Source organism: Cebus imitator, unplaced genomic scaffold, assembly GCF_001604975.1.
Source record: "Cebus imitator isolate Cc_AM_T3 unplaced genomic scaffold, Cebus_imitator-1.0 Scaffold215, whole genome shotgun sequence".
Classification (NCBI taxonomy): Eukaryota; Metazoa; Chordata; class Mammalia; order Primates; family Cebidae; genus Cebus; species Cebus imitator.
Genome location: NW_016107530.1, coordinates 817,575 through 831,809, shown reverse-complemented (window position 1 = coordinate 831,809; position 14,235 = coordinate 817,575). Strand labels below are relative to the sequence as shown.

General features: G+C 51.1%; 1 protein-coding gene across 4 annotated transcripts in view; it reads left to right on the top strand.

Moving 5' to 3' along the window:
• CDH23 (cadherin related 23) overlaps positions 1-14,235 on the top strand; it is a 420,778-nt gene that overhangs the window by 107,935 nt on the left and 298,608 nt on the right. For all 4 annotated transcript variants that reach the window (XM_037745824.1, XM_037745823.1, XM_017548835.2 and 1 more), the window contains exons 4-6: positions 4,538-4,680; positions 5,409-5,456; positions 5,574-5,666. In XM_037745824.1, coding sequence (XP_037601752.1) covers positions 4,538-4,680; positions 5,409-5,456; positions 5,574-5,666 — 284 coding nt within the window. The remainder of the gene's footprint in view (positions 1-4,537; positions 4,681-5,408; positions 5,457-5,573; positions 5,667-14,235) is intronic.

Here is a 14,235-nt window from a genome sequence, read left to right as displayed (position 1 = left end):
TGCAGGTGGGAGCAGAAAATGGTGCGGCCAAGATGGAGAACACTTTGGCAGTTCCTCAATAATTTAAACATAGAATTACTATATGTTCCAGCAATTGCACTCCTAAGTGTACATCCAAAAGAATTGAAAACACATATTCAAACAAAAACTTGCATATAAATGTTCATAGCGGCCTTATTCCCAATAGCCAACAGGTGGCAACAACACAAATAACTGTCAGCTGATATGAATAAACAAGATGTGTTACATTCACACAATGGAATATTATTCAGCCATTAAAAAGGAGTGAAGTACTGATACATGCTGCAGTGTGGATGAACCATGAAAACATTAGGCTAAGTGAAAGAGGTCAAACACAAAAGGCCACACATTGTATGATTCCGTTCATATAAAAGATCTGGAATAGGCAAATCCATAGAAACAGGAAGTGGATTTGTGGTTGCCAGGGGCTGGGGAAGGGAGCAATGGGGAGCGACTGGTTCACGGGCATGGGGTTTCCTTTGGGGATGATGAAAATCTTGTGGAATTAGTGGTGGTGGTTGCACAGCATCGTGAATGTACTAAATGCCACTGAATTGTGTACTTTAAATGGTTGAACTGGTCAATTTCATGTATGTGTATTTCACCACAAAATTTTTTACAAAAGGAACTCTAGGTATTCTCCAGCCCTGAGATGCAAGGTATATTCTGTTTCTGAGGTGGGAAGCAATCCTGTGTGGCATATGTACCCCAGGGTCCCCCAGCCAGAGATGGTTCTCCTGCATGGCTGTAACTAGGAGCACTGGGCTAGAGATGGACCCCAGAGACTGGCCTCATTCCTGTAGGAATAGCACAACTAGGATACCTCCCCCTGGTGGAGAAATGAGCCCTGCTTCCTGGAGACGCCAGGGCTGGGCCCAGCTTCTGTAGAGAGGCAGAGCAACACTGGGCAGGGGAGTATGTGCCTAGCTGGAAAATTGCGGGGTGTCTTGTCTTAAATATAATATTAAATCGGCACCTTTAATTAGTACATTTAGAAAAGGTCACTAGCAATTACCTACGACACAAAGAAGGCATGAGCAGGCAAGAGCCCGTGAGGAAGCCGAAAGGACCATTTTGAGCAGCACATAATTGAGGGGAAAATGGATAAAAGTCCAGGAAATTACAGGGTGGGTGACAGCAGCTGATGGCCCCATCCCTGTCCTGCTCAGTGCCCCCCTTTTTGGGAGGACCTGAGCGTCAGGCCTGGGAGAGCCATTTGGGATATTGGGCTCAGTCGTGCAACCTTGACTGGAAGGGCAGGGTGGTCTTCCTGGAATTCCCTTGGCCAACGGGAGCTTTGCCTCAGATCCCTTACCTGGGCTGGGTCCTGAGGTACGGCAGGTGAGGGCTGCGGTCCAGAGGACTGCAGGCTGCCGTAGACTCGTTGTTGCACTATGGACAAGCAAGGTGCTTATGGGCCTCAGTTTTCCCATCTGGAATCTACCCAAGGCTTTGGGAAGTAACTCAGTGTTTCTTAAACATTGCCGCTAAAGAATACCTGAGAGCAATGGAAAGGAAATGAATGCTCCTAGAAATCAGCAGAGACTGGAATTCATTTACAGCTTTAGATTATATCTTAAAAAATAAATTAAAAATAAATAAATTAGGCCAGGCGTGGTGACTTGCACCTGTAATCCCAGCACTGTGGGAGGCCAAGGTGGCGGATCACTTGAGGTTGGGAGTTCGAGACCAGCCTGGCCAACATGGTGAATCCCCATCTCTACTAAAAATGCAAAAAAATTAGCTGGGCGTGGTGGTGGATGCCTGTATCCAGCTACTGGGGAGGATGAGATAAGAGAATCATTTGAACCTAGAAGGTGGAGGTTGCAGTGAGTCAAAATTGTGCCACTGCACTCCAGCCTAGGTGACAGAGCGAGACCCTGTCTCCAAAAAAACAATTAATTAGGGCCGGGCACGGTGGCTCAAATCCCAGCACTTCGGGAGGCCAAGGCGGTTGGATCATGAGGTCAGGAGTTCGAGACCAGCCTGGCCAACATGGTGAAACCCCATCTCTACTAAAAATACAAAAATTAGCCAGGTGTGGTGGCACACACCTATAGTCCCAGCTACTCAGGAGGCTGAGGCAGGAGAATCATTTGAACCCAGGAGGTGGAGGTCCCAGTGAGCCAAGACTGTGCCATTGCACTCCAGCATGGGTGACAGAATGAGACTCTGTCTCAAAAAATATGTATATTAATTAATTAGTTAATCAAATGCTGCTCTCAATGTCTTCCTGTTTGTTTTAGTATAAAACACTTATTTGTTATCAGGCAATTTTGGGAAGATGTGTTTCATTTATCTATGACTTTTACTTACTTCCTCTTACACCATCTAGAAAGAGCATTGAACTGGGAATCTGGGAGTTTGGAAACTTGGGTTTCAATCCTCCCATTGTGGCTCACCATTGTACTTTGGGCAACTTGCTAAATGCTTTCAACTTCTCTAAATCTGAAATGGGTTAGGGTTGGGCTCTGAAGATGTTCCATGATTTTCCTCCCCCTCACTTTCTCCCATCACCTTGGATGCTGCCATTTCCTGCTCTGCTGTTCTGCTGCTTCACCTTGGAGAAGCTGCTTTGCCTCTCTGAGCCTCAGCTTCCTAACGTAGAATGGGTAGAATAACAACTACCAAACAGACTTGCTAGGAGGACTTAATGAGAGAACCCACATGAATGGACCGCATGTCTGGCATCTCATAAGAGCCCAGTGCATGCCCAGTGTCTTCCTTTTCCAAATCTTGGGCTCCCCATTAGGATCCAATAGGTCATATCCATGAAGTCCTGAATCTTGAGTTTGCATATTGAATGTTGAGATGTCTGTGCTGTGGAAACAAATATAGGCTCTGAGTCCCAAATGCCTGGAATGTGGATTCCAGCTCAGCCATTTGCTGACCGCGAGGTAATTACCTCTTATCATTCTTTGTTGCCTTGTTTGTTAAATGGGGAGAATCGCGCTATGGTCTGAATTAGTGCTTGTGATAGTGCCCTGACTTATGATTAGGGCTCAAAAATGTTAGCTGGCATCATGTTAGCAGTGTCCTAAAAGTTCTTTTCTAGATAAAATTCCAAGAATTTGGAATCCTTTCCCTTTATCTACCTTGATTTTCAGAGCTATGTGGTAAATAGGAGTCCATATTTGGGGCAGGTGGTGTCTGTCTCATTTTATAGTGGAAACTGAAACCTGGAAATAAGTGATTTGCCTAAGGCCATGGTTCCGAACTGCTTGCCCCTTTGAGAATCAGATGAAGACCATAGACACTGCCTTTGGAAAATGATGCACTGTTCACACATAACAATTTGTGTACAGTTCCGGTGAGTTTAAGGACCTCCTGAAGCTGAGGAGACCAACCATCCCAGTTTACCTGGGGCTTCCTGGTTTTAGCACATGAGCTGGGAAATGCTTCAGTTCTGGGCAAAGCAGGGCAGTTGGTGGCCCTACCTGAAAGCTACACAGGGGAGCTGTAAGCCCCAGGAGAAGATGCCCTGCACTTCTTAGGCAGGGTATAGGCCAGGCATCTTGAAGCCTCGGTGGCCTCAGGCCAGGGCTTTGCTTCCCAGTGAGGGATGACACCTGCCTCTCCTTGAGGATGAGAACTAGACCTAGCCACCCAGTTCTAGACTGGAGTTCCTTGAGACTGAGCTACATCTTCTTAAGCTCTGTATTCTAGTGCTCATCATAAGGCCAGCACCTGGTCACTCTTGAATGAATGCCAAAAGATTTTGCCAAGTATTCTGAATTAGAAAAGATGCTTCCATTTGCAAAAGACAGAAATCCAACTCAACTGACTTAGGCCAAAGAAAAGGTGGTGAGGACAATTATTAGCAAATATAGTTGAGAAGTCCAGAGGATGAAGCTAATAGGCAGAGCTGGCTGCAGACCCTCAGAAAGCCATCAGGAATCTGTCTCTCCATACATCATTTGGCTCTGTTTTCCTCCTTGTGGGCTTCATTCTCAGGCAGGTTCTTCTCGTGTGGTGCCAAAGATGGCTGCCCACAGTGCCAATGAGCAACCCTCATGAAACAGAGCTCCTCTTTCCCAGTAGTTGCAGCAAAAGTCTGCAGGCTGCCTTTGATTGGCTAGTTTGGGTCACATGCATAGCCCTGAGCCAATCATCAAGACCAGGGAAATGGCATGCTCTGATTGGCTAGCACTGAGTTATGCACTCATCTTGGAACACAGAACTTGAAATATTGAGGGTCTGTCCTTATCTGAGCCACTTGGAGAAGGAGGTCTTCAAACTAAAATCAGAGAAAGGGGGGCAGGCAGAAGTCACAGCTATGTTTTACACACCCGGAACATGGTGAGTGGTTCCCTGATACGGCCGTGATGCGTTGTGACAAGTGGACCAGGGTGGAGGCGGAGTACCTGGATCAGAGTCCACGGATGCATGATCTGTGGCCTGCTGGAGGGTTGCTAGTGGCAGCTCCCTGCTGAGAGTTCAGTCACTTGGGCAAGGTAGGAAGGCAGAAACCTGACCTCCCGTATTTTCCCTCTGCTTTCTCCCTTGGCTACTCCAGGTTCTTCTGTGACCCAGTTGCTGGCCCGAGACATGGACAATGACCCCCTGGTGTTTGGCGTGTCAGGAGAGGAGGCCTCTCGCTTCTTTGCAGTGGAGCCTGACACCGGCGTGGTGTGGCTCCGGCAGCCACTGGACAGAGAGGTATGACTTGCCCCTACCCCTGCCCTTGTTCTCTCTTGGGGACAGGAGGAGTTGCCAGGGGAGGGATGGCCCACCATCTTTTGGGATCTTCCTCAAGACCCCAATCTGACTCTGAAGTGGCGTCTTCCTGCCTGAATGGTATTCCTCTTCAAGGGCCAATGCTGGTGTCTGGACATAGGGTTGGAATGGGTCATTAGAGGTATCCCCAAGCAAGCAGCTACATTGGAAAGGCAAGAGGGACAGTGACCCTGGGTTCATCCCTTCTAGAATGGGGCTCCATGGAGGGTACAAGTCTACCCCTACCCCCAGTAAACATTCCCCCAATATCCAAGGAAGCAGGAATTAACGGCATGATAGCCCTTAGCAAGCTAAGGTAAAGGTGTGACACATTCCCAACCCTTACCCTCTCCTTGCATTTGAGGGAGGGGCCATAGAGGTGTGTAGTGACTTGCTCAGTGTCACATAGCATCTTAGAGGCAGAGCCAAGACTAGCACCAAGATGCTTAGCTTCCATTTTTATTGCTCTCTTAAAGCAAGGAACCATATTCCACACCTGCTTCCCCAACCCAAAGGGCAATGCTGGTATTTTAGGGAAGCCTTTGGATACCTGGTTCCAGGCAAGCTCCTAGGGCAATCCTGGAGCCCCTCCCACCCCATTTAGGGCCTGGGAGCCAGGATCTAACTCAGCACCACCTAACTGCCCCCTCCCTCTCTCACTTTTCTTTCAGACCAAGTCAGAGTTCACAGTGGAGTTCTCTGTCAGCGACCACCAGGGGGTGAGTGTCCCCTGGGGCCCTGGAGGCATGTTCCTGGGGTCACAGGACTTCTGAGCCCCTCGGGTGGAAGGGGTCAGAGTTAGATGGCAGCGCTAATTCCCACCTTTCTCTTGCCAGGTGATCACACGGAAGGTGAACATCCAGGTCGGGGATGTGAATGACAACGCGCCCACATTTCACAATCAGCCCTATAGCGTCCGCATCCCTGAGGTAGGAGCTGCCAGGGTCGCAACTGGGGGTATCGGGGACCTGCTTCTCCCCAGATCACCAGCGTGTAGGTGAAGAGTCAGGCAAGGAGAGCAGCCCTGGCTCTTCTGCCCAGACCTCAGCCCAGGCACCAACTCTGGGCAGGTTGGTCAACATGCTGGTACCCTGGGGATCGGGGCCCAGCCTGAGGTTGGGAAGAGCAGCTGGGCTGTAGGTTGGGAGCCTTGTGCTGGAGGCTGACCCTCACACCTCCAGCTGGAGCCAATGGTGGGACAAGAGTTGGGAGAAGCACGTGTCGTACCCTCTTTCCTTTCATTCATATCCAATTGTGGGCCTTGGGCAGGCCTCACCCCAGGACTTTGGCCAGAATCAGGTGCCCCCAGGACTCAGGGAGCATACAATTCTAAGAAGAGACTTTCTGTAGCCCAGCGATCTCCTGGGCCCCTGCACTGTGTACTCTGAATATGTTTGCATGAGTGCATGTGTGTAAAATCAAGCCATTGCTGGTAATTGAGAAGTACAAATTATTGCATTACAAATGGTTCGTTAATAAGCTGGCTGCCAGCTCCCAATGGCACTGGGGTTCCCACTGCTTGCAGCCCCTCGCCTGGGTGGCTGATGGCAGTCTTATGGTCTGGCAGTTAGTGATTCAAAGACTCTGAAGCAGGCAGGTTCTCGCTGGGTGTCCCTAGGCCTGCCCTCAGAGTTTTGAGTTGCGCGGTGGCAGTGAAGGGTTGGGATGGGAGACAGAACCTCTGGAAAGGCAGGTTAGCACCATGTCATTTGAGTTCTATCCCTATATGCTATCAGCCATTGGATCAGGGAACAAAGAGTCTTTAGAGAATATCACGGTCAGTTCAAGCATGAGGCTAGGCATGGGAGAGTGGCTTGCCTGAGGTTACACAGCTTCAACTTCGAGCTTCCTGGCTTCCAGGGCAAGCCCAGACTCCCTCAAGGGTGACGAGATCTTGCTCATACATGCCACTCCCTGGCCTCCGTTAATCAGCTGCGAGCCAAGGGTTCTATGCTTGCACCAGATGGAAGAGAGGACAGATGTGCAGGGGGCCGCCGCGGAGGCACCATGCCCTTCGCCCGCCCGGGGTGGGAGAGGACTGGGGAGCCCACAGTCCTAAATATGGGGGCACGGTGCCCTGAGCTGTGGCTGGCGTGCCCAGGGACTGCAGCTTGGCTCCTGCTCTCTCTCATTTGGAAGTCTCCCTAATTTAATTAAGGGTCTCTACGTGCCAGTCTGCACTCCAGGCCTGGGCTCAGAAACCAAGGGCATGGCTCAGAGTTAATGAGCCTTGGACCCATTGCTCAGCTGCCATCCTGGCAGGCATGGCTGCCCTCTGTCTTCCCTCTCAGGGGGCAGCAGAGAACCACACCGGCAAGGGGATGAGGGGTCACGTCCCTCCTCTCCCACCCTTGGGCCAGGGCCCAGCTTTTTTCTCTCTCCTTCTCCAGGAGATGTGACCTCCAACACTTGGCCCTGTTGGAATCCCCTGGGATTCGTCAAAGGCCTATGCCTCCAAGGAGAGAGTCTCTTCAGTCATTCATTCATTTATTTAACAAATATTTATTGAGTGTCTGCTGTGGGCTTGGCTCTGAGCCAGGCTGTCATTGTGCAGAGACCTGGGAGGCCACAAGCATGTGGAATGACAAGAATTAGAACAAGAGGCAGGAGACCCTAGGTCCAGCCCCCGCTCTGCTCCCAGCTTGCTGGGTGCGTCTTGGCCTGTCACTTCACCTCTCTGCGCCAAAGCCCTCCTCATCTAATAAAAACAAAAGCCTGCGTCTACCCATCTGACAAGGAGAGGGCAGGCTGAGAGGGGCCAGCTGCAAAGGACACGCCATCCTTGGAGGAAGGCCCATGTGGTTTACTTGTTCATGTGTAAACATCCCTGGTCACTTTAGTAGCCTGATACTTGATGCCCTGCTCGGGGCTGCTCAGTGTGGCCAGTGGGGATGTGGTGTCAGCTGGACAGACGCCTGGCCACTCCTGATCTGAGGTACCTTGGCACTGACCAGCCCTGGCCTGGTGTGGTCACCTGAGCTGGAACCTAGCTACCTGGCTCTGACCCCAGCTGGGGTACCAGCCCAGAGTCTCCTGGCCCCTGGCCTGGAAATGAGCCCAAGGTTTCCAGCTTGCATTGAGGTCACGGAAACCCCAGCCTCCAGCCCTTTAGAAGTGGGATTCAGCAGCAAAGGCCCTGCAGATATGAACAGGGTGAGGATGCAAGCCGGAGAAACGGGGTCGGGGAGCACTGCAGACCCTGTTGGGTGTGAATGCCAGAGTCTGCCAGGGTGACCAGAGAAATCTCAGCAGGTTTCCTGGAGGAGGTGGGTTTCCAGCAGAGTCTGGTGGAAGTAAGCAGTAGATGCTTCTGTGCTGTTTTGTGGGAAGAGAGAGACCGGGTCAAGACGCCTGGGTTCTATTCTGTAGGGTTCAGGCCCTACAGATTCAAACAAGAGGTTGAACCAGACCCCTTCCAGGGCTGACATCCCATGATCAGAGGATGAAACCCGGCAGGAGAAGCTCCTTGCCATCCTTCAGTGCCTTATTGTTCTTTGTGGGATGGCGGAGAATCTCTGGTGGCTGCCTCTACCCATTCAATTCCTCTCCTGGTCATCTTAGCCATCTGTACCCTTTCACTTACCCTCCTAGCCTCTATTCCCTCAGCTGTAGGGCCCTAATAATGATGGGGTCTGTTGTGTGCAGACCCCAGGGATTGGCACAAGGAGCAAGTTACAGGGTGGCAAATCCAGGTCTATCTAAGGAAGAGCTTTCTAGTAATAAGACTGCCCACACACACCTGTGCACACAGGCTGTGCCCCTGCCTTGCTGAGAATGTGCTGAGCTCCCCATCCCTGGAGTAATGCAAGCAGAAGTAGGAGGACCACTTCTCTCCAGCCATCCAGCACTGTGTATTGGGAAAGTGAGGAATCAGAGGATCCCAAACATGCCCCAGCAGAATTTCCCAGGGGACTGATTAGGAAGCATATTCTCACCCCCTGCAGTTGTGAATCAGTAGGCTAGGGAGAGCCAGCCCAGGAAGCTGCATTTCTAAAACTCCGCTGGTAACGGTGAGAACAGCCAGATTTGGGGAGCCTTGGAGGATCCCACTAGAAGTTTTCTGAGAGGTGCTGAGGGCAGCCCATCTTGGATGTGAACACTGAGTCCCTTCATGGCTGCCTGGAGACGTGGCCCACGTGGACCCAAGTCCTCACGCCAGGAATAACAAGGGATAGGAGGCAGTTCAAGGCCATGCATCACCCCACTGCCCGCCTCTCCTGGACCCCCATTCCCTCTGAAAGCCTCTGCCCAGTCCAGCCCTCCCCCCGCTCGGGAGAAGCTGGGCAGGTGTGTGTTTGGGTTTGTTTGTTCTCGTTCCCCTCCTGCCCACCCCACTCCCCTCACTAAGCAGTACTCCATGTAATTATCCATTTTATCAGGGTGAAAGGCCTTGCAATTCACTTGTCGAAGCCCTAACAAGGCAGCGTAGATGCTTTCAAGTCCGTAAAGAAAAGGGAAATCCTGCTAGAATTGGCAACTTAATTCACCAAGCCAGCCTCGACAGACCTCATTAAGTCCCCGTGTATTCATTTCAAGCTAATGGCTGTCATGCTGACTGCTGTTTGATTTGCTGTAATAGACTTTTATGGCATTCCAATTTGCTCAAACGTGTTTGCCTGTGTCTGTGCCCAGCGGTGCTGCTCCAGTACCTCTGTTAGGAGCGCGTGCCTGCCTCGCTGACCTTCAGCACTGCACCCTCCCTGCTCCTCCCATGGCCACCTGCTCAGCCCTCTAATGTGCCCTAGGGAGGTGACCCTGGTGCTGGGGTGTTCAGGCAGGAGGATGAGTGTGAGGTTAGAAGTCAGGTGGTGCCAGGTGGCTCACTGGGTCAGGGAATCTGGAGGATCCACTGGAGTCTCTGAGATGGCTGTGTCCTTGAAGTTCTGACAAGTTCAACCTTCTTAGCTGGGCAGTCTAGGCCTTTCTCCATCTAGCATCAACCTACCTTTCCCAACTGATTTTTCAATATTCTCTTCTGCTCTTCCTCCATATGAACTCTCCTATCAGCCATAGAGCCAATTCAACAACAATGGATACATGCCTGTCTGTTTCTCTCTCTCTCTCTCTCTCTCTCTCTCTCTCTCTCTCTCTCTCTCACACACACACACACACCCAGTACTTTTCTAACTAGTACTGGAGTTCAGCCTAACTCAACTCTGCCTGTCCTTCAAAACCCGCATCTCACCTACCATGCTCTGATCTGCCCTTTTTTTTTAAATGAATACAACAAACATTTGTTGAACAGTTTCTGAGCAGGGTCCAGGGATTCTGAGCTGACTTGTGCATGCAGGGTAGGAAAAAGATGCTACCATTTGTCAGCTGCGTGACTTTAGACAAGTGACGTAGCCTCTCTGGACTTCACCTTTCTTATCTGTAAGATGAACAACAGTATGTGTCGTGCAGGATTGCTGTGAGAGAATATAGGTAGGAAAAGTCCTTAGCATAGCCTGCTGCTCATAGTATATTCAGTAAAATGCTGGTGATTAAGACTAAGTTCTCTGTCCTTGATGAAGGCAATTTTACTAAGAGAAAGACAAGTAAGTGAATGTCTAACTACATCTAAATGTATTAAATGACATGGCGGCTTTGTATGTGCACAGTGTATTGGAAATAGTGTGGCCTGTACATGGGGGCTATTTGTTTGGGGTCTTAGAGGCTGAGTAGGAGTTTGTTAGAGAAAGAGACTATGGTATCTATGAGTATCACTCACTTTCTGGGATCCTATAGCTTCATTTCATATATTGGAATTTCTCAGAGGAAAGTGAACTCTGAATTATGATCAGAGACACTGCTGAGGAGGGACAGTGTCTATGTGGATGTGTGTCCCCACTGTTACCTCACAGAAACAAAGCCAGGCCAGAAGTGAGCCTCAGAGTCCCTGCCCAGGTCTCCAGGACAGATCCTTGTCCCATGGCCTCAGGTGACCAGCTTGAGGCAGGGATGAGGCTGCTATGGGGAGAGCTGGAGCTGGGCTAAGAGATCATGGGAACCTGAGAGATGGAGGGCCCTTGCCTGAGCCTCAGTGCTGGCTGGCGTCAGGGTCAGAGCCTAAGCCATGCCTCCTGGCCCTGGGCCCCACTAACCTGCACCACCTGTCCATATCCCTTAATAAGGATGAAAGCTGCTCATTCCCTGTACCTCCTTACTGGAGATGGGAAAGCAGGGAGAGGGATATCCCTGGACACCATTTGTCAAGGAACTCAAATACATAATGTATTTCCATGGTGACAGTAATAATAAATTGGCTATTGCTGTTGGGTTCCTGTGTGCCCAACACTGTTTTCTGCATGGGATCTCACGGAGCCCTCACCACCACCTCCTGGGGCAGCCACTCTTGTTATTCCCATCCTACAGAGATGGACCCTGAAGGAGGGTGTTAGATGACATGCCCAAAGCCGGTCAAGGGATGGAGCCAGGATTAGGAGGCAGGCGTGGACTGGGACTTTTTGGCAAGTAGCTTCACTTCTACCTGCAAAGTAGAAATAATACCTGCCTTGCAAACATTGTAGTGCGGGTTAAAGTACATGAGATCATGCACATAGAGTGCTGAGCCCAGGGCCCAGGATAAGTGTGTGTTTCCCCAGGAAATGGTTGTGGCTGTTGTTTGTACATCCATCTCTCCCACCAGACTGAGCGAGGACTGAGCTTGGTCATCTGTGCATCCTTGGTGCCCTGCCCAGGGCTGGCGTGTGGACGGTGCTCTGTGAGTGTCTTTCGAGTGAATGGACTTTACAAATGCAGGCAGCATGTGGCTCCCTCTGACCCTTGGGTGGTGTGAGGACAAAAGGAGCATTTACACAAAGTGCGGTGCCCCAGCCAGCTGGTCTGCTGAGGTGAGGGGTTCCTTATTGTGCATGGTCCATGGCTGGGCGTGGAGCAGTGAGGCCTGGCACTGAGCTGGCAAGGGCACTTTCACATGTGCCTTGCACCCCACTTCCCTCCCAGACACTGAAAGCATCATTGCTCTCTGCTGGTGCCCACTACTTTCTGGATCTCAGCCCTTTCATCCTGTGTGCTTTGGCATGTGAGGAGCCCTGGAGTGGTGGCCAGACAAGACCCAGAGCGTGCGGAGATGGATTCAGTCCAAGAGGCCAACTTATTAGCACCTACAGCAGCCAGCAGCAGTGCCTCAGCTACCTTCCCGCATGGCGTGCCTGTCAGATGCTGAATGATTTATAAACTGCATCCTCAGGTTGCAGCCAGAGGTTGGGGGGAGGCACAAGGGGGTTCCCACTGGCTTGTGCCTGCCATGGCCCCCGAGGTGACAGCTCCACTCATGAGCGTGTCATCTCCCATGCCAGGAGAGGCAGCCCCTTGACAGGCCATATTAATTTATACCTCAGGGCCACGGGCCTCGGCGGCCCCTCTGCATCTATAACCGTGCACCTATTGATCTGGGAGAGGGAGACCAATAAATCATCACAGGGACTCTGGACTCCTGCAGGCCACAGCCAGAGTGGGTTTGTTCTGGCCAAGCGGCAGCCCCAGATGATGTCTCTATGGCCCTCAGCGATCACCCTGAAGTGCCTGCCCCTTCCCTGGTCTGTCTCCTCTGTAGCACAGTGACGCATGCCTGGAGCTCTCCTCTCTCACAGCAGGCAGATGCCATCGCCACGGCAGCCAAGACAGCGAGCTCTGGGCTTTTAGTGGTGAAGTGACATCTGCTTGTGGGCAGAGCAGCAGGGCTTTCTACACAGTCCTGAGGGGTGTGTGTGTGTTTGTGTGTTCTTATTTAAATGATATCATCTTCTGCATCTCCCAGTGTTTACATTAGCTTTCATTTGTCCTCATGGGGAAAATTATTCTTTCCATTTTATAGATGAGATAAACTGAGGCCAAGACAAATTCACTGACTTCTCCCAGTCCTCCAGAGTCAGATACACCTGCCCCTAGAGCCGTCATTTTTTCCATCCTGTGTCCTGCCTCTCAGGTGGCCCTTTGAACTCGTTCTCACCTTCCGGCATCTTTGTGTGTATTGTTTTGCAATTTGCCATGGCCTGCTTTTCATTTGCCAAAAGTTGCAGGGGTGAGGCCCTGATCCAGCCCTGGCTGGGGGAGGTGATAGGGAATGCTGGGCCTCGTGCACAGGCTCAAGGGGTCCAGTGGAGAAACTGCACTCAGAGCCCACTGCTGGCTCTCTGCAGTGGGTGCCACCCCTGCTGGGCATCACCTTGTACCTCAGGATCCAGCTGCGGTCCTAGTGACACCCTTTCCTTGCCGCCTGCAGGATTAGGTGCCGCAGAGGCACCTCCATGATTTCAGTCATCGACTGTGCATACAGCACTGTTTGTGAGAAGTGGGTGATGACCCCCTTCCCCTGCCCCCACACACACAGGCTAAATGCCAGCCTGCTCCCCTTGCCTGAAGGGAAGATTCAACATTTTCTGCCACCTCCTCCTGGTTCTTAGGTGCCCAGGAGGGAGGCCCACAAAACCAGGGCCCCAAGCTTAGCCCAACAGAACTCTGAGGCTGCTTGCCGCCTCCTCCACCCAGTGGGGTGAAGTCAAGGACCCCCAGTCCCTCATGTCCCCTGTAACACCACCTCCTTCCATGCCCATTGGGGGGTGTGGCCAAGGCTGTGGGCACCCTCTACCACCCTCAGCACCAGGAAAGAGGACAGCGTGGGAGCAGGAGATGGAGGGAGCCCAGCTGTAATTAAAATTATTATTTTTTTTTAATGGTAATAATGTTCTTAATTACATCGGTTTCCTCGCGGATTCTAGCTGGGAGTCTTTGGGGGCCCATATAATTCTATTGCAATGACTGCAGGACCCTCTGCCATGAATACGAAGCAGGGGAACTGTGCGGAGCCCAGCTCTCAAGCATTAGGAATTCTATGGCACACAGCGGGACAACTTTTATGGTGCCCCCCCGCCCTTTAAATAAAGAACCTGTAAATGGAAGGAGATGAAGCTGCCTGCTGGACGTTCTGCTGCACTGCTGGGCTGTCAGCCTCGCACGCCAAGTCCATCTGTTGTCTTTCAGCTACTTTCTAAAATGGCCTCCTTGCCCCTGTGGTGGAGCCTGTTGAAGGAAGGGTACAGGGTCTTCTGTCTGTATGCCTTTTCCTCCAGGCAGTGGGGCATCCCAAGGCAGGGCGGACTTAGGAAACCAAGGGTCTAGGAAGGCCCCACCTGCAGCCAAGAGTAGCTTTGTATTGTGAGAACCTGTGTCCAGCTGTGACATGGGGACCAGACTTCTGCACTGTGATGGGACCGTGCACATGTGGGCTCTAACTGCACACCGGGAGGCCATAAACAAGGTGTTAGCCTCTCTGAGCCTCAGTTTCTTCATCTGTAAAACAGGGATACATGGAGTTGTAAAGGTTTAATGAGAGCATGTGTGTGAAGCACCACACACCTGGGTTGTACTTAGTAACTGATGGCTATTTTTTGTTTGTTTCTTTCTTTCAGGAGCTCTTGTAAGGCAGGTCTGGTGGTGACAATTACCTTTCTTTTGTTTTCTTTTTTCTTTTCTTTTCTTTTTTTTTTTTTTTTT